This window comes from Spermophilus citellus (assembly GCF_964194105.1).
Source record: "Spermophilus citellus genome assembly, chromosome: 17".
NCBI lineage: Eukaryota > Metazoa > Chordata > Mammalia > Rodentia > Sciuridae > Spermophilus > Spermophilus citellus.
Genome location: NC_138199.1, coordinates 57,348,019 through 57,374,852, shown reverse-complemented (window position 1 = coordinate 57,374,852; position 26,834 = coordinate 57,348,019). Strand labels below are relative to the sequence as shown.

Here is a 26,834-nt window from a genome sequence, read left to right as displayed (position 1 = left end):
TTGCAAACTAAACTAGTTAAAGATTAACCTTAAAAAAATACATTTTAGAACTTCGTGATACCCTCATAAAAGACAGCAAACTAAGGGTATTAAAACAATAGTCATTATTTTAGTTACTGTGCATCAAGTCTAAAAGATCCAGATAAAGGAAATGTTTTGTTTTGATTCAATTTAAATACTTTAAAATTGGAAATATTTAATAATTGATAGTAAAATTAAATTTTAAAGAATATACACAAATGATTTGAACAGGTTTTATATTCAGTAACTTGCATGGTTTTTACACTGGCACTTTTATCACTAATTTAGGAGAATCTCAGATGCATTTCCCTCCATATAGACACTAAGATTTCAAATTTATAAATATGGTAGTTATTTTAAATTTACATGAATATTGGGTTTGTCCCTGTTTTCCTTTGTTTCCTAGGTATTATCCAGTTTTGTAAGGAAAACACTTTTATATCACAATCAAAACTTGTCTTGGTTACTAGACTGTATCCTTAATTGGGTTACAGTCATTTAAAGATTCATTATTTGGAATTATACTAACTAAGGCAGAACTAAATGAAACTTATCTCCTAGAAGAATTTCATATTTGCATTTACTGCACTGCAGAATGGGATTAAGCAATACTTTAGCTGTTAGGAAATAATTTACTTAAATAAACTTGTTATCTTTGACTGCTCAGAACTCCTAGAGTAGTCAACTTTACCTTTGAATTTTCCTTAAACTGTATTCTCATTCATTCCAAGTAGTTTTTTAAATAGAAGTTAGACTTCATTAAGGTATTAACTTTAAATCTGAAAGAAAATTAACGTACTGAAAGTTTGACAAGTTCATTAAAAATTTTAGCATGTCTTGATACATTTACTTATCAGCTTTTTAATTCTTCCTTCTGCTGGCATTTCCTTAATGTTTGTTTGTTTCACCTCTCTGGTTCATTGGATTGCTACTATTTATGCTTTCATGAACTTTTTCTTCACAGTTTACTATATCTTGGAAAGCCTTTTCCACATCTGCTTGACCAGCCGTACTTGCTGTTTTTGGCAAGGTCATCTGCAGTGCGCACCATAGAGTAGTGCGTGCTTTCCGAGTAGCCACACACATCTCTTTAATTGCTGAAGCAAGGGCAAAAACATCTGTAAAAGAAAAGAGTCATTTCATATTAGATAGCATTTAAATATCCCTTAACTCTTTTTTTTTTTTTTTTTTTTTTTTTTAACGGTACTGGAAATTGAATCCAGGGGCACTCTACCACTGAGCTACATCCCCAGCCCTTTTTATTTTTGGATTCCGCTGGGAAGGAATTCCCTTGGCTGAACTCCGGTGACGTCACCTCTCTGCTATGGCGGGGCCCCAGGCTCCTTGCCGGAGTTATTTTTGGAGGACAGGGTCTCACTAAGTTGCTCAGGGCCTTACTAAATTGCTGAGACTGGTCTTGAGCCTACCATTCTCCTGCCTTAGCCTCCCAGGTCCCTGGGATTACAGGTATGTGCCACTATGCCAGGCTTCAAGCATTACTTTTATAAAAAGAAGGATGGCTATTAATTGTGCTAACTAAAGCACTCCGTTTTTAAAATATTAAAAAGTATTATTAAATTTCTTTCTGGCTTGTGCTACAATGACTATGCTCTGGGTAAAACAGATTATCTGAAGACAGGTATTACAATTCAATGGGTAAAATTATACTAGAAGAAACTACTTTTGGAATAAATAAGTGTGGAGGTCATTTATCATTCCCCTTTTCTTTCAGTAATGGAACCCAGGGGCTGAATTACATCCTTGGCCCTTTTCATTCCTTTTTTTGAGATAAGGTTTCACAAAATTGCTGAGTCTGGTCTTGAACTTGCAATCCTCCTGTCTTAGCCTTCCAAGTAGCTGGAATAACAAATGTGTGCCATTGAGCCCAGCCCTAATTTGTTCTTTAGATAAGTGTTAATTTTAGAAATCCAACCTTTTAATCCCAGAATCTGGTTTTATTAACATTGAAATTATCACATAGCCTTGTAAAAAGAATCTGCATTAATATTTGTACCTCTTTCATCTTGGCATCTAGGCACTCCTTGCCTTTGCCGATTTGAAGCATTAACAATTTCATCCTTTCTACGTGACTGTACAATGTGAATGGATTCCAAGTGTCTATCAAGAGCAGTAGAGATATTGGCATGAAGGGGAGAGCTTCGAAGACGTTCCATTTTGCCTAGTAAAGTCACAACCTGAGGGAAACATTTTAAATTTTGATAAGGCATGTAACCACTTGACCTGACCAACTTAAATAAAAACAAATCTTCATCGGGAGGCTGAGACACGAGAATCACGAGTTCAAAGCCAGCCTCAGCAACAGCAAGGCACTAAGCAACTCAGTGAGACCCTGTCTCTAAATAAAATATAAAATAGAGCTGGGGATGTGGCTCAGTGGTTGAGTGACCCCTGAGTTCAATCCCTGGTTACCCCCCCCCCCAAAAAAAAAAAAAAAAAACTTCAGTGAAGCATAATAGAGGTAAGAGCAAAAAAAGTCATTCAATAAATAAATGAATGTTTACTGTATCCTAGGACCATGATGGGAGAAACAAAAAATGGAAAAGTTATACTTAGTTGTATATGTTAATTCTAAAAACTTTCGAAGTTGATTACTAAGAGTCAAATATTAAAAAATGTCCACATCATTAAGAATGCAAATATAAAATCTGATACTGTTTTTGGCATATAAGATAACAGCCTGCAAATAAGAACACTAATAGCATTGTTAGAGGGTATTATGTAAAGGAAAAGAATTTGAATTAAAAGTGGGTAGCAAAAAATACAAAGGGAGTACCAAAAAACAAAGCAAACTCCAGGGAATTACTAATTATGTATTTCTAAATAAGAATTCATGGTAAAAGAAAGAAATGGATACTCAATAATAACAGACTTTATTACATTTATTTTCCTAATCCCTAAAAAGGTATTTATTCAGTTATAGTTATGGCATGTTTTTCCCTTCTCGTACCTTTTGTCAAATTTTATTTTTAAAAAGAGCAAGGTGGAAAAAGGAAAAAAGGATAGCTACTCTAAGTTGCTTAGAAAATTCTGAAATTAAAAATAATAGGAACATTGCTCATTAAATTACAATGTGACTTAACATCAGGATTCTTTTTTTAATATTTAGTATTTTTTTATTTGTAGATGGACACAATATATTTTATTTATTTTTTTTGTGGTACTGAGGATCAAACCTAGTGCCTCATGTGTGCTAAGCAAGCACTCTGCACAACCCCAGCCCAGGATTCTTTATATTTGTTTGAAGTGACAGTACTCTTCCAAAACAAAGGTATTTTGTAAAATTATCTATACCTACTTATCTAGCTTATCAGTATTTAATACATTGATGGATATACTTTAAAAAAATTTTTAAGTTATAGATGGACACAATACCTGTATTTTATTTGTTAGTGATGCCAAGGGTTGAACCCAGTGCCCCACACATACTAAGCAAGCACTCCACCACTGAGCCACAACCCCTGCCCCTTAATGGATACAGTTAATGTGTGTTGAATAACTCAAGAATGCAGGATTAAGAAAATGGAATAGGGCTGGGGATGTGGCTCAAGTGGTAGCGCGCTCGCCTGGCGTGCGTGCGGCCCGGGTTCGATCCTCAGCACCACATACCAACAAAGATGTTGTGTCCGCCGAGAACTAAGAAAAAATAAATAAATATTAAAAATTCTCTCTCTCTCTCTCTCTCTCTCTCTCTCTCTTTCTCTCCCACTCTCTCTTTAAAAAAAAAAAAAAAAGAAAATGGAATAAAAATTAAAAATTGAAAATGAAAATCAAATATGGCAATTCCCTCTTATTATCATCACTAAATTAGAAAACAAATATATATGTACATATATATTTAATTTTTTTATTTTTGTGATACCAGGAATTGAACTACTATGCTATATCCCCAGCCCTTTTTATTTTTCATTTTGAGATAGAGTCTTGCTAAGTTGCTTAGGGCCTCCATAAGTTGCTAATAAGGCTATCCTACAAACCTTTAATCCTCCTGCCTCAGTTTTCCAAGATGCTGGGATTACAGGCATGTGCCACCATACCAAGCTGGATTTTACTTTTAAAAACATACTTTCTGCTAGTTATGGGGGCACAAGCCTATAATCCCAGCATCTCTGGAAGCTGAGGCAGGATGATCATAAATTCAAGGCCAGCTTGGAAAATTTAGTGAGACCCTGCCTCAAAATGGAAAATAAGAAGGGCTGGGGATGTAGCTCAGTGGTCGAGTGTCTCTGAGTTCAGTCCCTGGTACCTTGGAAAAATAAAAAATAAAAATTCTGTGAGAGTTAGTTTCATTGCCAAAATAAGGAAAAAAGTGAGTTTGAAGAGGAACCAATTAAATTACACAAATTACTTTAAAATTTTCCTTTTCCTGAATATTAATCAGAGTTCTTTCTAGAACCAAACAGAAAAGAATATTTCAGAGTTAACATACTATTATTAATTTAAAATGCTTCAGGGGCTGGGGTTGTAGTTCAGTGGTAGAGTGCTTGCCTAGGATGGGTGAGGCCCTGGGTTTGATCCTCAGTACCACACTAAAATAAATAAATAAATAAACAACAAAAATTAAATTCTAAAAAAAAAAAATCCTTCAGAACTTTACGTGCTGAAAAGTTTTAAAATTTTAACAAGCAATTTAAAACTCCACTATTGTAAGTTTTTATAGCTTACTCTGGCTTGTTCTCGAAGTTCATCCACAATTAAGCGATCAACTCTAGATGGGTTGGAGGTCAGCCTTGGAATTGGAGTATTGTTAGTACTGGATACTTTTTTCCCTGGATAATTCTTGGCAAGAGCTAATTCAGTCTGTAAAAAAATGTATATAATCATTAGATGCTGAATTTCCTAAATATAATTCAACTGTGAATAATATTTTTCATAGTCCTAAGAAATAAATGGAAAATTACTCCTTTAAATAAAAATCTGATTTGGTATTAAAAGGCAGTAAATATAAACCACAGTACGACAGTATCTTTCTGTTCCAATACATATAAAATAATTGAATACTCCAACAATTTAATATTGATAGAATTCATACAGGCGTGGTAGTACACGTCCATAATCCCAGCAATTTGGAAGGCTGAAGCACAAGGGTCACAAGTTCAAAACCAGCCTCAGCAACTTAGTGAGGCCCTAAATAAAAAAACAAAAAGGGCTGGGGATATGGCTCAATAGTAAAGCACCCATGGATTCAACCCCGGTACAAAAAAAAAAAAGAAATAGAATTCAAAGAAACTTAACCCAATAAGAGAAACAAATATACTTCAGAGACAATTTTTTTTACAAATGTACTTTTTAGTTTTCGATGGACACAATACCTTTATTTTATTTATTTTTATGTGGTGCTGAGGATGAACCCGTGCTTCACACATTCCAGGCAAGCACTCTACCACTGAGCCACAACCCCAGCCCCCAGAGACAAATTTTTAAAATTAGAATATGGATAACAGTTATTTTTAAAACTCAACCTTTAGTCTTTAAATAACCTAGATAATTCTTTATAGTTGTGAACCTAAATACTGTACATTATAGAAGAATTCAGCTTAAAAAAAAAAAGGTAAGTACTTTTTTCTTGTTACTGGAAAATGAACCCAGGTACTTTAACTACTGAGCCATATCCCCAGCCCTTTTTTATTTTGAAACTGGTTCTCACCAAGTTGCTGAGACTGGCCTCATTGAGATCCTCCTGTCTCAACCTTCAGAGTCACTGCGATTATAAACATGTGCCATCACACCTGGCAAGGCAAATATTTTTGAACTACACCAAGGTAAAGTAAAAATTGGCAGAGGAAATATACTAAATTACTCCTAAATGGATAACTCTGTTACCTTTTTTCTCTCCTTTTCTAATGCTCTCCATTGTTCATAGCACTCTTCTAGACGAATATGAAGTTCACTGGCTGGTCCACTTCGAGTTTTAATTGGTCTTTGAAATCCAAAAGTTGGCACGAAACCAGAAAAGGAATTATCACCATACATCATATCATTAAAATAAGGGTATAAATGGCTTAAGTCATCATAAGAAAACAAATCATAGGAATCCAACAGTGGAACAACTGAATGGCCAAATGGGTGGGTGGATCTTAGGGGAAACCCATTTGAACCAAGTTGTTGAAAACCCTGATTATGCCTTAAATCTCCCATCATATAATTATTAGAAAAGCATGATGCCTGTGTGCGATTCACACGGCTATTAATATTGCTGTCTCCACTTCCTTGTCGGTGGCTATTAAAATGACCCTGTGACTCCAATAGATCTTGATATGTGTTTTGAGATAAGCCATCTAAATGCTTTGGACCTTCCTCAGGATCATAATGTCCACTCTGGGGCTTGGCTTGAAAATTATGTTTGTTTACATTTTCAATGATCCCATACTGCTGAGCTGAATAATTATCACAAAATCCATTTGGCTGCTTTATTTTTTTATCTGTAACCGATTCAAAGAGATTTTCTTCTCCAGTCTTTGTCAGTCCTTCCATGTGATTGACAGATTGAATTCTTTCTGCACCATTGTAACTGAAATCAAAACTAGAAAATGCTGAAGGGTTTTCTTGGCAATACTTCTGAAATAAATTGCTATTTGGGGTTAAATTTGTGGATGATAGCTGGGGGAAATCTGAAGAATGGTTAGAACCTTTTGAAGCTGCACTTAAATGACTATTTAATTTCATCAAGTTACCTTGATTTCTATAAGGAACAGGAGTGTTATTTTTTGTTTGAATATTCATCCAAGTTGGTCTGTTTAAATTGATACCTCCTGAAGATGTTGCTGAGTTTGATAATAAATTCACTGATTTAAAATACTCAGAATTTGGGGGATCAGGCTTAGCAAATTGTTGCTTTTCTGTGACATTAGCAAAATCATTATTAGCTGGACAAGCTGTGTGAGGTTTTAGTCCATACTCTGATTTTAAGCCAAAATCAGCTGTGAATGCTGCTGCTTCCTTTGCAAACTGTTTTTCAGTTAAATGTGGTGTGGTTTTTGGAAATGTGAAATTCTGCTGGTCAGGCATTGTCTCCTCCATTTTTTTCTGATTTGCTGGTTTAACCTGAAATAACTTTGTATAGGCATCTGCTTCTACAGTTGGTGTTTCCGGTGTGCCATTGGCTAATTTTTTACCATCCTGGACACTAAAATTTGAACATTTACTAAGCTTAGCCTTGTTAGGATGAGCATATTCTGGGTATCTACAATAATCTGCATTTTCATTGTATCTATTAAATTGGGAAAGAAATATCTCTGCTCTTTTTTGTTGTAATGGTGCTTCAAGACCTTTAGCACATATTTTCTCTCTTCCATAAGGGTAAGTATCAATTCCTGATTCTTTCATGATATCAGACAGACCAGTTTGTGGTGTAAAACAGTTTTTGATAAATGGATATTCTTGGAATGTTGCCTTAGCTGTATCATTTGTCTGAATATTGTAACAGTTAGAATGATCACTTCTTGAGGGGTATATCCATTGTTCTTCAAGGTCTAATCCAGTAAATCCATGATAAAGTTCATCTATTTTTTGTTGTGGTGTGAGATTACTATTATGCAAGTATTGCTTTTCCACTGCTGACACAGATTCACCACTATAAAAGGCTTGCTGAGAGATAGCTGTATCTATTGGCCTTTTGGTTTCTGTCAAGAGATCATGGTGATCTACAAATCTGCTTGTGTTCATTGGCCAAACTGACTTTAAGTTGGTCGAGCAGGTCCTAGAACAAGTAAATATATTTAATTACAACTTAAGTTTTAAAGACTATTTTCTCAGGGAAAAAGGCAGGAAAAACTCTCATAAACATTTATCTTCCCCCTACCCTCACCATTTTCAAATATTTTCCAACCCTGCCTTAAAAGCTGCCATTAACTCCAAATAATTAACATGTGAAATACGCTATATGCTCTATAAATATTCATGCTCCAAATAAAGTTATATCAACGACAGACCACATATGTCAGAGATTAAGATTATAATAGAGCTAAAAAGTTCCTACTGCTTAGTGACATGTCAGAACCATTATAACATCCCCATAGCACAAGACATTACTCACATATTTGTGGCATTGCTATAAACAAACCAACTGTACCACCACCAGTCACATAAAAGCACAGTGCATTTATCATGCACATTATAAAACTAGACAGTGATGGTGTCTTTGACTGGTTTGTGTGTTCATTCTTCTATGCCTTTTATTGTCTTTTATTGTTATTTAGAGTGTTATACCACAAGCAGCCTCTATATCTTGTGGTTACAATGTCTATTGATTGCATAGGCCATGTTGAGTGAGTAACCTATACCATCTAGAGGGTGTGTAGGCACACTCTATGATTATTTACACGAAGGTGATATAGCAACATATTTCTCAGAACCTGTCCTCATCCTTAAGCAACACGTGACTGTATGCATTTTAATCTTTTGTTGTTGTTGTTGTTGTTTTGGTACTGAGGATTGAACCCAGGGATGCTCAACCACTGAGCCACATCCCCAGCCCTTTTTTTATATTTTATTTAGAGACAGGGTTTTGCTGAGTTACTAAATGCTTCACTAAGTTGCTGAGGCAGGCTTCAAACTTGCAATCCTCCTGCTTCAGCCTCCTGAGCTGCTCGGATGCATTTTAATCTTTTTTTTTTTTTTTTTTTTTTTTGGTACCAGGGATTGAACTCAGGGGGGCACTCAACTCCTAAGCCACCGCTCCACCCCTATTTTGTATTTTATTTAGAGATAGGGTCTCACTGAGTTGCATAGCACCTCACTTTTCCTGAGGTTGGCTTTGAACTCTCGATTCTCCTATCTCAGCCTCCCAAGTCACTGGGATTACAGTTGTGCGCCACCATGCTCAGCACATTTTAACCTTTTTTTTTTTTTTTTGGTGCTGGGGATTGAACCCAGGGCCTTGTGCATGCGAGGTAAGCACTCTACCAACTGAGCTATATCCCCAGCCCCTCATTTTAATCTTAGTATGTCTTCACTGTAATTTCCCAAGAGGCCTACTGCTGGCAACTTCAATGTCTTAGATGAACTATTTATCTATGGTAATCTAGTATTTTGTAATGAAAACAGATGTGTTTTGCTGTAATTATTTTTGAAATTAAAACAATTTAGTTGGGCTGGGATTGTAGCTCAGTGGTAAGAGTGCTTGCCTAGCACGCATGATGCACTGGGTTCGACCCTCAGCACCACATAAAAATAAATAAAGATATTGTGTCCAACTAAAAAAAAATTTAGTTGACCTTGCATGCACAAGGTCCTGGGTTCAATCCCCAGCACCACAGAAAAAAAATTTTTTTAGTTGATTACATATGTGAAGGATATTTCCCTATTTATGAATAAATTGGACAATATGGCTTCCACACTCAAATAAAACAATTATAACATACTTAAAAGGCTTCTACCACATGAATAAAACTCATGTATTTCTTCAATGAGTAATGAGTTTTATTCTTTGTGATATATACATATATTATACACACACACACATAAGCAACATGTGACTGTATACATTTTAATCTTAGTATGTCTTTACAGTACACATACACACACACGTCTTTTTTTGGTACTAGGGTTGAGATTGAGGGGCACTTGTTTAACCACTGAGCCACATCCCTAGCCTTTTTGTTATTTTGTTTTTAAAATTTTTTTCTTTTAATATTTTTTTAATTGTCAATAGACCTTTATTTAATTTATTTATATGTGGTGCTGAGAATCGAACCCAGGGCCTCACACATGCTATGCAAGCACTCTACGTCCTAGCTACAACTCCAGCCCTTAATTTGTTATTTTGAGACAAGGTCTCACTAAGTTGCTTAGGGCCTTGCTAAATTGCTGAGACTGGACTTGAACTTGTGATTCTTCTGCCTCAGCCTCCCAAGCCCACTGGGATTACAGGTGTGTACCACTATACCCAGCTGGAATTTATATTCTTTTTTTTTTAGAGAGAGAGAGAGAGAGAGAGAGAGAGAGAGAGAGAGAGAGAGAGAGAGAGAATTTTAATTTTTATTTTTTAGTTCTCAGCGGACACAACATCTTTGTTTGTATGTGGTGCTGAGGATCGAACCCGGGCCGCACGCATGCCAGGCGAGCGCGCTACCACTTGAGCCACATCCCCAGCCCCATGGAATTTATATTCTTTAAGCCAAACTTTTGCTCATGAATTCAAGGGAAATAGCTCTGAATTATATAAGAATAATTTTTTCAAGTGAAAGTTCTTAAGCAAATTGAACCTAAGACTGAATTTTCAATTGTATGGCAAGTATTTTAGCAAAATCAAGCCTTCTAGAAACAAATATTTGAATTAAGAAGTCTACAGTCAGGGGCTGGAGTTATAGCTCAGTGGTAGAGGGCTTGTCTAGCATGTGTGAGGCACTGGGTTCAATCTCAGCACCACATAAAAATGAATAAATAAAGGCACTGTGTCCATATACAAATTAAAAAATATTTTTAAAAAAGAAGTCTACAGTCAGAGGATTATTAAATAAATATTAAAGTTAATAATAGAGTAACCTAGTATATGTGAATTTAAAAATTATTGTACAATACAAAGGTATATAACATACTAACCCTTCAGCAAAATATGGCTGTGACTTATCTTGTTCTTCCAAAATGTTAGACACAAGTCCATATAAGTCTGTTTCACTGCCATAGTCATTTCTTTCAGTTTGAATCCTAAAAATAAATAATCATATGTAAACTATTTTATTCATGTTAAAATACAGCATGTTGATTTCTCCTTCCAGACATATTCTATCATAATTTTTATAAGATATTTGGTCTGACTCTATATCATTATTTCAAATAAGGGGGGAACAGAGCTCAAGAATATATTCTACTTTGGCATGGTGTCTATCCTACATAAATATTTCTCCTTCATTTCAAATTCTACATCTAGTTCACAATGTATGCTTACCTCTTATTTCTCCATAAACATACAATTCTCTGACTTATAGTATTGTAGACATAGTACCACAGCTGCTCCTGAAAGCATGTCTAGTCCTCTTATACATCATTCCGTCAACATTTGCTTAGTTTCTTAGTTTGTGATTTGAAAAATCATATTAACCTGCTGCTCTATTTTTGTGATTCTTTATATTGGACAAAAAAGTGAGATGTGATATGATCATCCTAGATTCCAGGGTGATTTTGCAGCTGACCCTTATGTATAACAGATTTTAGGATTATCCTTAAATCTTTGCCAAAGTAGTTGGAGTCCTATGTCCCTTGAAATCCCACCAGTAATCAATATTCTAATTCAAAATATAAAAACCATAAGGTCATAGAAAACTGGTATATTTAACTTCTTATGGTTTTTGGATAATTCTTTCCTTGAAATAATACTTTGTTTTAAAATGTTACTTCTTGCTTTTTGTGATTTATTTCCAACATTTCAAAGTATTGGGATATTTTAGAAATAAAAACACCTTATTTTTGCCTAACACTCAAATATTTAATTGATCTTCATAACATCAGAAGGGTAGGTAATAGGGCTGGGGCTGTAGGTCAGTGGCAGAGTGCTTGTCTAACGTGTGAGGCACTGGGTTTGATCCTCAGCACCACATTTAAAAAAATAATAATAAAGGCATTCTGTCCATCTACAACTACAAAAAAATTTTTAAAAATAAAAAATGTAGGCATTAGTAATCATTCAATTATTACTGTTTGAATGGATGATCATTAGAAGATATTAAGAAACCTGATTTTTGCAAGGCTCTATTACTTGCCAAACTATACACTTGCTAAACAAACTGTCTGCCATCAAGTCTAATACTTTTTTTCCTAATAAACTGTTATTTCACAAAAATTCAACATAAAAGCTTTTTTGAATAATAATGTATTAGGACATATCTAGGAAAATATTCAATGCTATACGTATCAAACTGTTAAAAAAGTGTTATTGGGGTGAGGATAGGATTAAGGTGAACTTTCACTTTTCCTGATATATATTTCTGTAAAGTTTGAATTCCTCAATAGCATGTATCAACCTAAAAATATTTTTGGAGCTGGGTATTGTGATGCATACCTGTAATCCCAGCAACTTGGGAGATGAGGCAGAAGTATTACAAGTTCGAGGCCAGCCTCAGCAATTTAGCAAAGCCCTAAGCAAAAATATTTTTGGAGCTGGGCATTGTTGATGCACACTTGTAATCTCAGCAACTTGGGAGAATGAGGCAGAACGATTATAAGAGACCCTAAGCAATTTAGTGAGACCCTGTCTCAAAATAAAAAATAAAAAGGGGCACTGGGGTTGTGGCTCAATGGTAGAACTCTTGCCTGGCATGTGTGAGGCCCTGGGTTAGATCCTCAACACCACATAAAAATAAACAAAGTAAAAAATTCATTTTTTTTAAGAGAGAGTGAGAGAGGAGAGAGAGAGAGAGAGAGAGAGAGAGAGAGAGGGAATTTTTAATATTTATTTTTTGTTCTCGGCAGACACAACATCTTTGTTGGTATGTGGTGCTGAGGATCCAACCCAGGCCGCACGCATGCCAGGCGAGCGCGCTACCGCTTGAGCCACATCCCCAGCCCCAAAGTAAAAAATTCATTGGCTGGGCTGGGGATGTGGCTCAAGCGGTAGCATGCTCGCCTGGCATGCATGCGGCCCGGGTTCTATCCTCAGCACCACATACAAACAAAGATGTTGTGTCTGCCGAAAACTAAAAAATAAATATTAAAATATTTTAAAAAATTCATTGGCAAGAACAAAAAAATTTAAATAGATAAAAATAAAAAGGACAGGGGATGTGGTTCAGCGGTAAAGTATCCCTGGGTTAAAGCCTCAGTACCAAAAAAAAAAAAAAAAAAAAAAAAGTATATATTATATATCTGTATACATATGGAGAATTAATTATTATATATGCTTTCTAATAAAATCATCAGAGAATTTATCATAAATTTTAAATTTTAACATTTTTTAATTAATAAGATTCAAAAGTAACTCTTATTTGTTAAATTATAACAGCTGCCTTATAATTAAATAAAGTTGAATGTCATTCCCTTAAATTTCTCTTTTCAACAGGCTCCCATCCACCCTCTTTTTTTAACCCTCACTATACTAGCAGTGACTAGTATGTCACGTCATTATCATTATGATTGTAATATTATAAACTCAGGTAAAATACTTGCCATGTTAATTCTAGTATCCCCAGTAGAAGACTCTGTCACATAGAGCTCTTAGTTCCTTATTATTTATAGAATATAATCAAAAAACAATCTTAAAATTTTGTTTGGTAAAACCCTGTTTGTTGTACATTAGTGAAGGAAAAAAATTACTGAAAATGTAGAAGTGAATAACAAAAATCTAAAACTTTTAACTCTTTATTTTTTTTTTGGTACTGGGGATTGAACTCAGGGGCACTCAACCACTGAGCCATATCCCCAGCCCTATTTTGTATTTTATTTAGAGTCAGGGTCTCACGAGTTGCTTAGCATCTTGCCATTGCTGAATTTGGCTTAACTCATCTTTAGAAAAAGGAGTTTAAAATTTATTTACTAAAGATTCTCTCTAATAAACTTTACAAGTGATAAACTAAAACATAAATAAATACAAGGCTAATTTTAGACTTTCCTAAAAGTTTGATAAACATAAAAGTATAATGTCTCAACATTAAAATGCTTATTATGTATGGAACAGAAAGCTAATTACACCTTTGTTCCTGTGTAATAAAAAGAAACAACACATTTAGCTTGAGAAATCTAACTTATTAATTTACCTGTTCTTTACATTGATCTGGGAATTAGAAGATTGTTTAATATCATCTCCATAAGTAGACCATGGTGCATAGAAAAGTGAAGAATCTATAGAACTTGCATATTCTGTGGATGAAGAAAGTGGAGTGTAGGTCTGCCTTAGGTCTATATTGTCTTCATTCTGAAATTTTAAAGAAAAGTTTGTATATTAGACACATCAAAACTTTGTTTATAGCCTTGTATGATGGTGCATTCTCAGCTACCTGGGATGAGGCAGGATGATTGCAAGTTGGAGATTGGCCTGGGCAATTTAGCAAGACCCCGTTTCAAAAAAAACACTAAAAGGACTGGGAATGTGCTCAGTAGTACAGCATTTGCCTAGCATATATGAGACTATGGGTTTAATCCCTAATCCCAAGTACTACAACAATAACCAAAAAAAAAAAAAGGAAAGAAAGAAAGAAAAAGCCCCAACATTGTTTATTATAGAAGAATTTAGAATAACACAGGTTAAGAGTCTGGAGAATTACTTTCAAATCTAGACCTAGCTACTTAACCTTACTTTAAAAGTATTTTTTAAAATATTTTTTAGGTGTAGATGGACACAATACAATGCCTTTATTTATTTATTTTTTTATGTGGTGCTGAGGATCGAACCTGGGTCCCACCTGCGCTGAGCCACAATCCCAGCCCTTAACCTTACTTTATACCAGACATTGGTGAACTTTTTCTGTAAAAGGCCAAAAGAGTAATAATTCTGGATTTGCTGGTAAGATTTCAGTTGAAATTCATTAACTTCGTTATTCTAGCACAGACTATATATTAGCAAATATATAGTTGCAATAAAACTTTATAGAAATGTGTACTGGTCAGATCTGTAGATGATACCATATTATTTTAAATAAACCATACAAATTTTATCTCAATGCTTCCAATCTGTGAAAGATGTACATTTATAGAGAATTTTTTGAGTTTCAAAGAAATTATACATACACTATTATATTTAGTCAACCTTGTGACATTAGTATTATTTCTATTTCAAAAACAAGGAAACTATGGCAACAAGTTATTCAACCAATATAGGATAAAAATAAACCAAAACTCTAATTCTTCTTACTTTCAGTCAAGGATCTTTTATATAGCTATCTTTACTTTTTGGCTTACTTTTTATATCCAAGAGATATTGTAAAAATGAAGTCGTAAATAAAATGTCATGATTTCTACAGAAATTTTAATGCTCAATTAGAAGAAAAATTCTCTACAAACTCATTTTTCTTTTTCCAGTCAACTGAGTAAGAAGATAAAAAGTTTGGATTTTAAAAGTCTAATAAATTATTTAAAATTCTGCCTCCTTCCAAAAGGTATTAAGTGCTGTGAAAATAATTTAAAATTCAATGAATTTAACAGGCAACAAGCAAAAAAAACCTGCTTCATTACAAAAGTTTGGCTGGGCAGGCACAGTGGCACATGCCTATAAACTCAATGATTTAAGAGGCTGAGGCGAAAGGATCTTAAGTTTGAGGCCAGCCTCAGCAACTTACTGAGGCCCTAAAACTTAGACCCTATCCCAAAAAGAAAAAAAAAAATAATAAAAAAATTAAAAAGGTCTGGGGATATGGCTCAGTGGTTCAATCCCTAGTACAGGGGAGGAAAAAACTGAAAGTAGACTGGGGATGCAGCCCAGTGTACAGCACTTGCCTACCTACCTAGCATGGGCAAGGTATTGGGTTTAATCCCCAGTGCTGCAAAAAAAGGAAAGGAGGAAAAAAAAAAAGTCTGAAAGAACAGATTCACAATTTTTTTAAATATTTTTTTTTAGTTGTAGATTGACACAATACTTGTTTATTTTTATGTGGTGCCAGGGATCTAACCCAGTGCCTCACGCATTCTAGGCAAGTACTTTACTACTGAGCCACAACCTGGCCCCAGATTTATAATTTTTAACTCCTTAAACAAGGGAATAGTAAAACTTGAGATGTAATATCTACATCCTGACATAAACAAGATGGAAACAGTATTTTCTTATTCAGAAGTAATATAATTCTGGCTAAAAATGTGTTGATGTGATGCAGGGGTGTTTTGGGTACTAGGGACTGAAGGTGAGGCCTTTGTACACACTTTGCCACTGAGTTCCCAGCCACTATATGTTACTTTATTTTTTCTAAGAGGTGTTGTCCAGGTCGGCCTTGAACTCCAGGGCTCATGTGAGCCTCCTTCTCTACCTCTTGAATAGCTGGGATTACAAGAACATACCACTGCATGTGGTTAAAAATATTTTAAGTTGTTTTTAGTCTAATCAAAATTTATACAAGGAGAAAAGACACATTTATTAATCAAGGTATTTTAAATTTTGCGGGGCTGGGGTTGTGGCACAGTAGTAGAGTGCTCACCTATAGCCTGTGCAAGGACCTGGGTTTGGTTGTCAGCACCACATAAAAAATAAATAAATAAAATACAAAAGGTATTGTCGGGGGCTGGGGATGTGGCTCAAGCATAGCACGCTCGCCTGGCACGTGTGCAGCCTGGGTTCGATCCTCAGCACCACATACAAAGATGTTGTGTCTGCCGAAAACTAAAAAAAAAATATATATATATATATATATTAAAATTCTCTCTCTTTAAAAAAAAAAAAAAGGTATTGTGGGGCTGGGGTTGTGGCTCAGTGGTAAAGCAATTGCCTTGCACATTCGAGACCCTGGGTTCGATCCTCAGCACCACATTAAAAATAAATAAGTGAAATAAAGGTATTGTGTCCAACTACAACTAAAAAATATTTTTTAAAAAAGGTACCATGTCCAACTACAACTAAGAAATAAATATTAAAAATAAATAAATAAATAAAACTAAAGATATTGTGTCCATCTACAACTAAACTCCTTTATCTCTTTATCATAGGCCTACTTGGAATCTTTTTTAGTGGTTATTTGTCAAAAGTGACATAAATACTTGCTTATCATTTTGAAACAGTTACTTAAGTGTTAGGGAAGTAGCTCCCTGGTAGAGTGCTTGCTTAGCCTAGCATGAGCAAGGCCTTGGGTTCTTCTTACATACATCTTTTAAAAAAATGTTTTTTAACTTAAAAATGGGTCAGGTACAGGTGCACACTTGTAATCCCTAGTGATGCTGAGGCAGGAGTACCAAAAGTAAGAGGCGAGTCTCACCAAGTGAGCAAGAACCTGCATCAAAAAAAAGCGGGGAGGGCCAAGAAGTGGTAGAGTGCTCCCCTGGGTTCAATCTGCAGTTCTGCAAATGAATGAATGAATGAACAAAAAAAAGACAAACAAGTAAATATGAATAGTTGTTTAAACAAATGGAGCATCTTCAGTTTGTGTAATAGCAAATAAGATAAAAAGTGTTTGGAAATATATGTATTTCCAAAATATATATATATATATATATATATATATATATATATATATATATATATATATTTCCAAACACTCTTTATTTTATTTATATATATATATATATATATATGTATATATATATATATATATTAGCAGAAATGAAGTTTTGTTAAAGTGGGCTTATAAATATGGCAATGATAACAATAATAATGATAGCTACACTTATGTGTACTTATCTTCTGATTGGCCTTGAGTTAATTCCTTAACATATTTTAGCTGTATGGAATTAAATATATTTTGTAAGTATTCCTTCAAGTACATTTTATATTGTTAAACATTCTGGGGCTGGGGATTTGGTTCAGTGGTAAAGCGTGTGCTTAACACACACAAGGCTCTGGGTTGGAGCCCAACACCTCCAAAAAATGGGGGAGGGGAGAGGAGTATATAAGTTCTGAAAGTTAGAAAAGTTAAATCCTTGGGGCTGGGGATGTGGCTCAAGCAGTAGAGCGCTCGCCTGGCATGTGTGCGGCCCGGGTTCAATCCTCAGCACCACATACAAAGATATTGTGTGTCTGCCGAAAACTAAAAAATATTTAAAAAAAAAAAAGAAAAGTTAAATCCTTTTAAAAGAATATTTAATTTTTGTATTCTTGGATAAAACAAGCAAATAAGATAATGTGGATTTAAACATAATTCTATTTGAAATATCTGAATCCTTTTCAGTTAAAATATTTACTGAAAATATGTAAATATTTGGGGTGGACATATTAGGATAACTGTAAAATGTATCACTTTATATCACTGATATACTTCAAATAGTTCATTGAAATTAAATCCTAGTAAAATTTAATAGAATTGTAAACTTTACAGAGAGCAGCAGAAGTTGGAGCTAGGTTCCACTTGGGGTTTGTCATTTAGGACAAAAGTCTCTGTGCCTCAGTTTCTCAATCTGTACAGTGGGCATAATACTATATAAGGTTGTAATGTGGGTTAAATAATTTTGATATATTGTTATAATTCAAAGTATAACAATACCAACATTGATGTCCCAGTTAAATAATTTCAAATGAACATGACTTATATTAAGCCTTATTTAATACATTAACAAAAATAAATGTCATAGCATTTAACTAAGGACACTGTCAAAACCAAAGAATAAAGAAAAATTCACCTTTAAATGATTAAAACTATGTTTGAAATGAGAAATATATTTGCAATACATTATTTTTATTGTTGGTGGACACACAATATCTTTATTTCATTTTTATATGGGGCTGAGGCTCGAACCCAATGCTTGACGTGTGCTAGGCGAGCATTCTATCACTGAGCCACAACCCTAGCCCTGCAATAAATTCTTTGAAATTAAAAATGTATACTTTGGTCTTAGTAAGTATGAACTCATTTCTGATGTCATGTTATACTGAAGACAAGATGGAAACAAGAGTCAATAAAAAATCTTATTCCTGACCTTATTTTCAAAGTTAAGTAGGAACTGGGCACGGTGGTGCCTGCCTGAAACCCCAACAGCTTAGGAGGCTGAGGCAGGAGATCGCAAAATCAAAGCCAGCTCAGAGGCCCTAAGCAATTTAGCAAGAAAAAATAAAACTGGCTAGGATGTGTCTCTGTGGCAAAATGCCCTTGGGTTCAATCCCTGCTTAAAAAATAAAAATAAAAAATAGACACCTAAGTATGTATTCTTGCATATTTAAAATGTTGTAACCGGCTTTCTGGTCCTAACTGTGGAGCCATTTAAACACCCATGAATCATCCTGGGTGCATGAATTTGATTTAGAATGAATTGTCTAACCAAGGGTTGGGGTTATTAATGGACCTGCGATTTGTAGCAATCATAGAAGGAAGTGGAGCCAGTCAACATCACGCTGTTGAATACATCAGATAATCTGCTGCTGGTGTCGACAGTGAGGTTCCAGCAGCGATTCGCACCTCCACGGAACGCTACTTTAGGCTGCAGAAAACAAGGACATGGGAGAAAGTCATCACGCAGCGCAAAGCCAGGCCTAAACGGCCAGATGACTGTTCCATCTGGATTCTTCAACTAACTCAATTCCAAACGCTCTCAAGGAACACCAATTCGGTGCCCCAGCTCTGTCCCCGGGATTCCCCCTCACCCTCCCGCCCCGCGTGTGCCAGTCCCGCTGCGCCGCACCGACAACCCTCACAGGCCCACGACGCCAGCCTGCCCCAGCGTCTGTGCCACCCGACGGGTTCAAGGCGTCAGCGCTAGGTCACCACCAGGGCCCCGCCAGGGCATCGTAGCGACCCCGGACCCAGTCTGCCAGTCCACTCAGCCCGCGCAGGGACTCCTCGCCGCGGCCAACCCTGTCGCCGGGACCCCCCCCCCCCCCCCCCGCCCGCTCGCCGGCACAGACCCGGCGCCCCGTAGGTGCTCCTCACAAGCGACCCACCCTCTCCCGGTGGTCCCTGCCTCCTTAAAGAACCACACTTGGGGACGCGCCAGCCCGTCAGCTTCTCCTGCCGTCGCCATCCTCCAAGCCTGGCCGCCCCCACATCCCTGGGAGCCCGGCCCGTCACCACCTCAAATCCCTCCCTCAGGCCTTGGGGGTGAGGGGGAGGGCAGGTGTCTCCGTCTCTCACCTCCATGGGGACCCCCCAGCCCCTCCTGGACTAGGTACGGCTCCTGGGGTACGGGGTGAGGGAGGGCGTCGAGGCCCGGCTCCCTCAGCCTGCACCCCACCGCTGCCGCCCGGGGCGCTGCCTGGAGCCGGTCTGTGGGGGGGGCCGGAGCCGGGAGGGTGGGGCGGGGAAGAGGCCGTTACATTGCCTGCCCCGGCTCGCGACCCGGCACGCGACCCCGCACCGGCCGGCCGCGCCCCGCCCCCTCCTGTGAGGCTCACTTCTCGCCCTGCACCCCTCATTGGCCCGCTGCCCAGCCAATGGGCACCCGCCTCCAGGGGCTGTTACCCGCCGGAGACAGGGTTAAGAAGGGGCGGTTAGCCGACCTCGCTTTCCTGCAGCTTCTGAGCTTTTCCCGCTCAAAGTAAACGTGTTCCGGATTGGCCGGTATGGACAAGCACCAGCCCGATGATTGGCTGACAAGGCAGAGCCGGGAGCGGGCCTACTGTTGGAGAAGTGGTGATGGTGCTCGGAAGATTTGAGAAGGTGCGCAGCAACTGGCTGATAATCCTACAGCTATCCGCTGCACGCCCTATGCCAACATTTGCGTTTGTGCTCCTTGGTCCCTCCCCTAGTTCCCAGAATCCTTTGGAGCGGCCCAGAGACTTAACAGACCTTGTATCCGTTTCAGGGGGTGAGGAACCCTACTTGTGGAGTTGGGTGTTGGGAGACCTGCTTCTGAGAGCCGCCCTCTGTCCTAGGCCCAGGTTTTAGTGGCGGTGACGATGTTTGGGCGTTAATGTGACTCGTGAACAAAATTCACCCTGACCTTTACTTCACCCGAGAAACAAGAAGCCATTCCTGGCACCTACGAGCCGGTTCACACCCGCAGTGCGACTGGGGGTGTGATGTCTCAGAAATGCGAGGGGTGGTGTTTTTTTTTGTTTTTGTTTTTGTTTTTGTCCCCCGACAGTGCTGGGGACAGAAAGATGTTCGAGTTGAAATATGAAAGATGATAGAAGTAAATACAATGAGCACCTTTAGAATATATTTAAAAGCAAAACTTGAGAAACTCTCAAGGGAAAGATATTCTTGGTCACAAACGGAAATCGGGTAGGGCGGCAACTTATTAGCTCTTGATATTTCAAGTCGACGCAGCTTTGAAGTCAGAAAGCTGCCGGCTGACCAGGTTGAACAAACTACCCGTCTCTGCCGCACCCTTACATCACCGGTGCATTGCATTGACAGTGTGTTTTTTGTCCTCTTCCATGCACCCCAGAATTTCTAAAAATTGTGACTCCCCGTATGTATTTTTCTTGGCAAAAATACACATCAGATTGGTCCTTTTAGCCATTTTGAAGTATATGATTCAAAGGCCTTCTGTAAATTCATAAAGTTGTGCAACCATCGCTACTGTTTCTAGAACTTTCTAATTAATCTCCAACAGAAACTACTCAATAAACAATCACTCCATTCCTCACACCTCCAGTCCTTGGCAACCACCATTTTATTTTCTGACTTTGAATTTGACTACTCTAGCTACCTCATATAAGTGGAATCATACAATATTTGTCCTTTAGTGACTGGCTTACTTTACTAAGCAGAATGCTGGCAAAGTTCGTCTATGTTGTGCAGCAGTATGGGAACTTCATTCCTTTTTATGGATGAATAATATTCCATTATATGGCTATACCACATTGTATTTATCCATTCATATGTTACTGTACACTTGGGTTGTTTTCCAACTTTTTACTTTTTGATGAACATTAGTGTACAAGTATCTGATTAATTTTTTCCAATTTTGTGGGGAGTATTTAGGCAGGAGTGGAATAGCTGGGTCATTTGGTAATTCTGTTTAATGTTCTGAGCCACTCTATTTTCTGCAGAAACTGCACCATTTTACATTCCCACAAGCAATGCTCAAGGGTTCCAATATCTATATTCTCACCAACATTTATATTCCTTTTTTTTTAAAGTAGCCATATCCTAGAGAGTATGAAGTGATCTCATTGTGACTTTGATTTATGTTTTTCTAAGACTAATAATGTTGAGCATTATTAGTCATTTGTATTGCATCTTTGAGGACTGTCAATTGAAGTCCTTTGATCATTTCTTTGTGATGATACTACCTTGCTCAGTATTAGTATGTTGTGTTTTAGGAATAAAAATCATAGGAAATTTTAACATTCCTTTGAACTCAAGTGAATACATTAGAAAAGGAAACATTTTGGTTATGTAGCAGAGCAAATATTTAATATGTAGTTTTTTCTTTCAGCTCTTATATTCTTTTTTTGGAAGGTCTCATTTTGAACATGTGTATTTAGGGGTGAGGTAGTATTGATTCCACAGTCAAACCCAGAGATATACACAAAGTTCAGGTTAAAATGAGAGAAATACTCAAAACACTTGTTTTGTATTTTTTTCTGCCTTCATCTGAATTTTAAGTTTTTTGGGCTTTTTTTGGGGGGTGGGGTGGGGGATGATGACCTTTCTCCATCTATTAAATGTATCTACAAAGGAGCAACAATGAAAGACATTTTATGTAATAAAATTAATTACATTTTAGTAACTTTGATCCACTTCAGAAAGATAGTGCCCCAAGTAACAAACTCATTGTTTACCACTTACTATTTGGGGATACTTAAGAGAATCAGAATTTACAACTGAAAAAAAATTTCAGGTACTGGGGATTGGTGCTCTACCAATGAGCTACATCCCCAGCCTTCTTTACTTTTTTCTGAGACAGGGACTGGCCAAGTTCCAAACCTGATCTCAAATTTGCAGTTCTACTGCCTCAGTCTCCCAAGTTGCAGGGATTACATTATGCCCTGGTACAATTGAAATTTTTAAAAATTTTTTAAATTTATGGACATTTATTTATTTATCCATTTATATGCTGTGCTGAGAATCAAACCAGTGCCTCATGCAAGCTACAAACTCGGCCCCCAATTGAATTTTTCAAAAGATATTTAAGAGCATTTTTTGATAGAACTGAGAACAACTTAAACCCATTCCATCTGAAAAAGTTAGTGTAGAATGTAGATTTCCCCCCTACCTCTGGAAGACAGTGTACAATGTGGTATTCTTTAGATACATTAATGAGACCCATTTAATATTTTTACTAATACTTAAACATTTCCTTTTGTAACAAAACAAATCTGGGGTTTCATTTTTTAAAGAAGTCATTCTACCTCCTAGTAATGTTTTAAATAACATTTCATTAATAAGGTTTTCATTAATAAGAAAACTTTGAGTTCACATATTTAGTTTTGAAAATTAAAGGTGTACAGGGGCTGGGGTTGTAGTTCAATGGTAGAGCACTTGCCTAGCATGTGTGAGGCCCTGGGTTCAATCCTCAATACCACATAAAAATTAATTAATTAAACCCACCCTAAAAGTTAACAGCACAGTCCAATAGATTGGAAGCCTGGATAGAACAAAAACTTGGAACAACAAGGAAGCGGGAGCAGACACAAGTTCAATTTTTTTTTTTTAATATTTATTTTTCAGCGGACACAACATCTCCATTTGTATGTGGTGCTGAGGATCGAACCTGGGCTGCACGTATGCCAGGTGAGCGCGCTACCACTTGAGCCACATCCCCAGCCTGACAAGTTCAGTTCTTGAACAGGTGCTTATGATTGCTGCTGCCATTGCCTGAGGACATAAGACTCCAGCCCCTTCACTCTTATGAATCAGACTGATCAGCTATTTTCAAGGGAGTTTCCTGGTCTTCTGTCCCAGATTGGAGCTACATCATTGATCCCTCTTGTTCTGCTACTAGTTCTTCCAACTCTCTAGCCTGAAGACCTCTGTGGGACTATCTAGTTTTTGGTATTGTAAATCAATCTAATAAACCCTCTTTTTATAATCATATCTGCATATATATCCTGTTGGATCTGTTCTTCTAGAGAACCCTAATAACCCCTGATCCTACACTTATACAGCTTCCCCAATATCAGCATCCTGTGCCAAAGTGGTACATTTGTTACAATTAGTGACGCTACATTGACATATCATCAAAGTCCACAGCTTACATTAGGGTTCACTCTTGGTGTTGTACATTCTACAGTTTTGGATAAATGTATAATGATAGGTGTTCTTCATTAAAGTGTACAAAATAGCTTTACCACCCTAAATGTTAGCTGGGGAGCAGACTGAACAAATGTTAGCTGCAGGGTAGGCTGAACACTTGACCCTCACCCTCACCCATCTGGTTCCTTATTGTTTGTTTGCCTCAAGGCTGAACACTCAACCCCACTCAAGACTGAACACTCAACCCCATTCAAGGCTGAACACTCAACCCCATTCAAGGCTGAACACTCAACCCCATTCAAGGCTGAACACTCAACCCCACTCAAGACTGAACACACAACCCCACTCAAGGATGAACACTCAACCCCTATCAGACTGGTGTGATGAAAACCCACATCTAGCCCCTACTGGGTCTGCCTGAAGGCAGAAAATGACACCTTTAGCAACTACTATATGATCCAATCACTGTATGCCAACAAGGCAGCTTGCAGACACAGAGACTCCATTAGATTTTGGCTATAAAAACTCTCTCCTGCATCCCAATTGTTTCACCTCTTACACTGTCTCTCACACGAGCTTTTGGGAGACACCACATCTAAACCACAACAGCCCCTCACTGGCACTCACCACACCTCCGGTGCTCCGAAGTCCCACGTGGCAGGAGGCCCCTGACAGCACAGCATCAGAATGATCTGTCACCTGAGGGGCTGCAGCCACCATGCTCAGGGGATGAAGATTCTTGGCTTACTGAGCTTATTTCTAATAGGACGTGACAGAAAACAACTTCAGAATGTTGGATGGGGAGGATGAAGTGGTTCTGCAGTGTACCGCAACCATCCACAAAGAACAACAGAAACTATGTTTGGCAGCAGAAGGATTTGGCAACAGACTTTGTTTCTTAGAGTCTACTTCCAATTCCAAGAATAGAATGTGCCCCCGGACCTGTCCATCAGCATCTTTGTGCTGGAGCAGTCCCTCTCAGTGCAGGCCCTGCAGGAGATGCTGGCTAACACAGTGGAGAAGTCGGAAGGGAAATTCATGATGAAGAACGTCATTTAGGAAAGATATAAGCTTGGAGAAACTCTGGACATGTGCTGGAAAGGTGGCTTTGAAGAAAGAGAAGCAGAGCCCTCCTGTTGGCTGTGGAGTTTCATAGAAGTCTGTCATTCAGGTTTCTCAGATCTCTGGACCTGGTGCATCCTGGGCTACCCCAAGTGGACCGCTCATCAACAGGGAATTTGAGGGTTGGGGTGAAATGACAGAAGCCTCCTATAGACAAAGACATGGAACATCTTCTAGGATTTCCAATAATCTCGGCTCTTATTTTTCAGTGGAAAATATTATCATTACATTATAAGGAGGGGGTGTTACCTGCTAAACTAGGTGCATCAAGACCAAGGAATTTGAATGGAAAAAGTATTATAAGCAGCAGCAAATGTGGATAGATCCTCTCCTTGTAAATATTAATCATGAAATCGCGTCTGAATAAAAAAAGGCCGGGGGGGGGGGGGGGGCTGGGGATGTGGCTCAACCGGCAGCGCGCTGGCCTGGCATGCGTGGGGGCCGGGTTGGATCCTCAGCACCACATACCAACAAATGTTGTGTTCGCCAAAAAACTAAAAAATAAATATTGAAATTCTCTCTCTCTTAAAACACACACACACACACACACACACAAAAAAAAAAAAAAAAAAAAAAAAAACCCAACCTGTTTTGCTTGCTAAATCTGTATCTACTGTGTTCATCTTATTATCTCACCCCTGCCCCAGACTCGCTCCTGTGCCCTCTCAGCCTCCCGTTGGCCATAGGTAAAGGAAGGTTTGTCTTGGAATAGTTATCTTTGACAAAACCAGAAAGATGAGGTAGACTCCACTGAAAACAGGCATCATTCCTAAAGTAATTTATTGAGGCTTTGGCGGCTGTTAACTCTGGGCCCAGGAGTGAATGGCTTGTTTTCATACCTGACTAATTGACCAGGAGAGGCATCTGCATGCAACTAGAGTGATTGGAGCCACTTGGCAAGAGAGGGCGCCAAGTGCTTGCGCCGCACCGTGCACGCTTTGAGACCTACACCTGGAAGGCGTGGTTGAGCTGCTCAGAACCAGCTGGATGCTTTTTTTTTTTTTTTTTTTTTTGAGAATTTTAATATTTATTTTTTCTTAGTTCTCGGCGACACAACATCTTCGTTTGTATGTGGTGCTGAGGATCGAACCCGGGCCGCACGCATGCCAGGCGAGCGCGCTACCGCTTGAGCCACATCCCCAGCCCCTGGATGCTTTCTTGTCAAAGCCCCTTCCTGATTGTTGGTGCTGAGCAGGGAGATGTTGGTCCTGCGCTAAGCCTGATCTCCTCCCTTGGAAACCCAAGTGAAAGACACCAGCGCAAGACAATCTCTTGAGTGCCACGTGGCCGTCCTGCTTGTGGTCACTTGGCCTCAGTGGCAGATCAGTTTTGTCGTGAAGCCCCATTTCTCATTGTTATAATTGATTGACTGCTTAAGGGCGGCAGGATTGTTTGAGAGTCTCCTGCAGCTGGGGAACCCACCCTCCTCTGAGATATATTTTTCTAATATTCTCCCTAGAACCACTAACTTTTCTATTTTCCAAGCATTACTATTTGTATTTAAAGGTACACTTAAAAGCACCTCCACTTGAGATCTAAGCACACTGAAAGGGCTCCTAATACTATACATTTCTTTTATTGTTGTCTATAATTTCTAATATTGAGGGTATGTCTCCTTGTTGCTTGAAGTAAATAAACTCCTTTTTAGATTCCAGTGTTGAACTTCTAAAATGGCATGTGATGTCATAGATGTAAAGGCCATGGGAAAGTTCTCCTGCAGACTCTGACTTATTTTCTAAAAATTCATATAGTAATGACCTGGAATTTTGACAAATGTCCTTCATTGATTAGCATAGCATTTTTTTTTTAGAGAGAGAGAGAGAGAGAAAGAGAGAGAGAGAATTTTTAAATATTTTTTATTTTTCGGTGGACACAACATCTTTATTTTATTTTATTTTTTTTATGTGGTGCTGAGGATCCAACCCAGTGCCCCACGCATGCCAGGCAAGCGCGCTATGGCTTGAGCCACATCCCCAGCACCAAGCATAGCATTTTTGTACAAGCAAGATGGTCCAAAAACAGAACACCTTA

General features: G+C 37.9%; 1 protein-coding gene across 1 annotated transcript; it reads right to left on the bottom strand.

The window, feature by feature from the left end:
- Nucleotides 1–909: 909 nt before the first annotated feature.
- MEIOC (meiosis specific with coiled-coil domain) lies at nucleotides 910–19,673 on the bottom strand (the record flags this gene model as incomplete). Its single annotated transcript, XM_081271344.1, has 8 exons — nucleotides 910–1,139; nucleotides 2,036–2,216; nucleotides 4,705–4,839; nucleotides 5,863–7,738; nucleotides 10,582–10,686; nucleotides 13,728–13,885; nucleotides 18,883–19,017; nucleotides 19,608–19,673. The coding sequence occupies 8 exons, from the start codon at nucleotides 19,671–19,673 to the stop codon at nucleotides 910–912; spliced, it is 2,886 nt and encodes a 961-aa protein (XP_081127470.1).
- Between the last annotated feature and the right edge of the window lie 7,161 nt (nucleotides 19,674–26,834).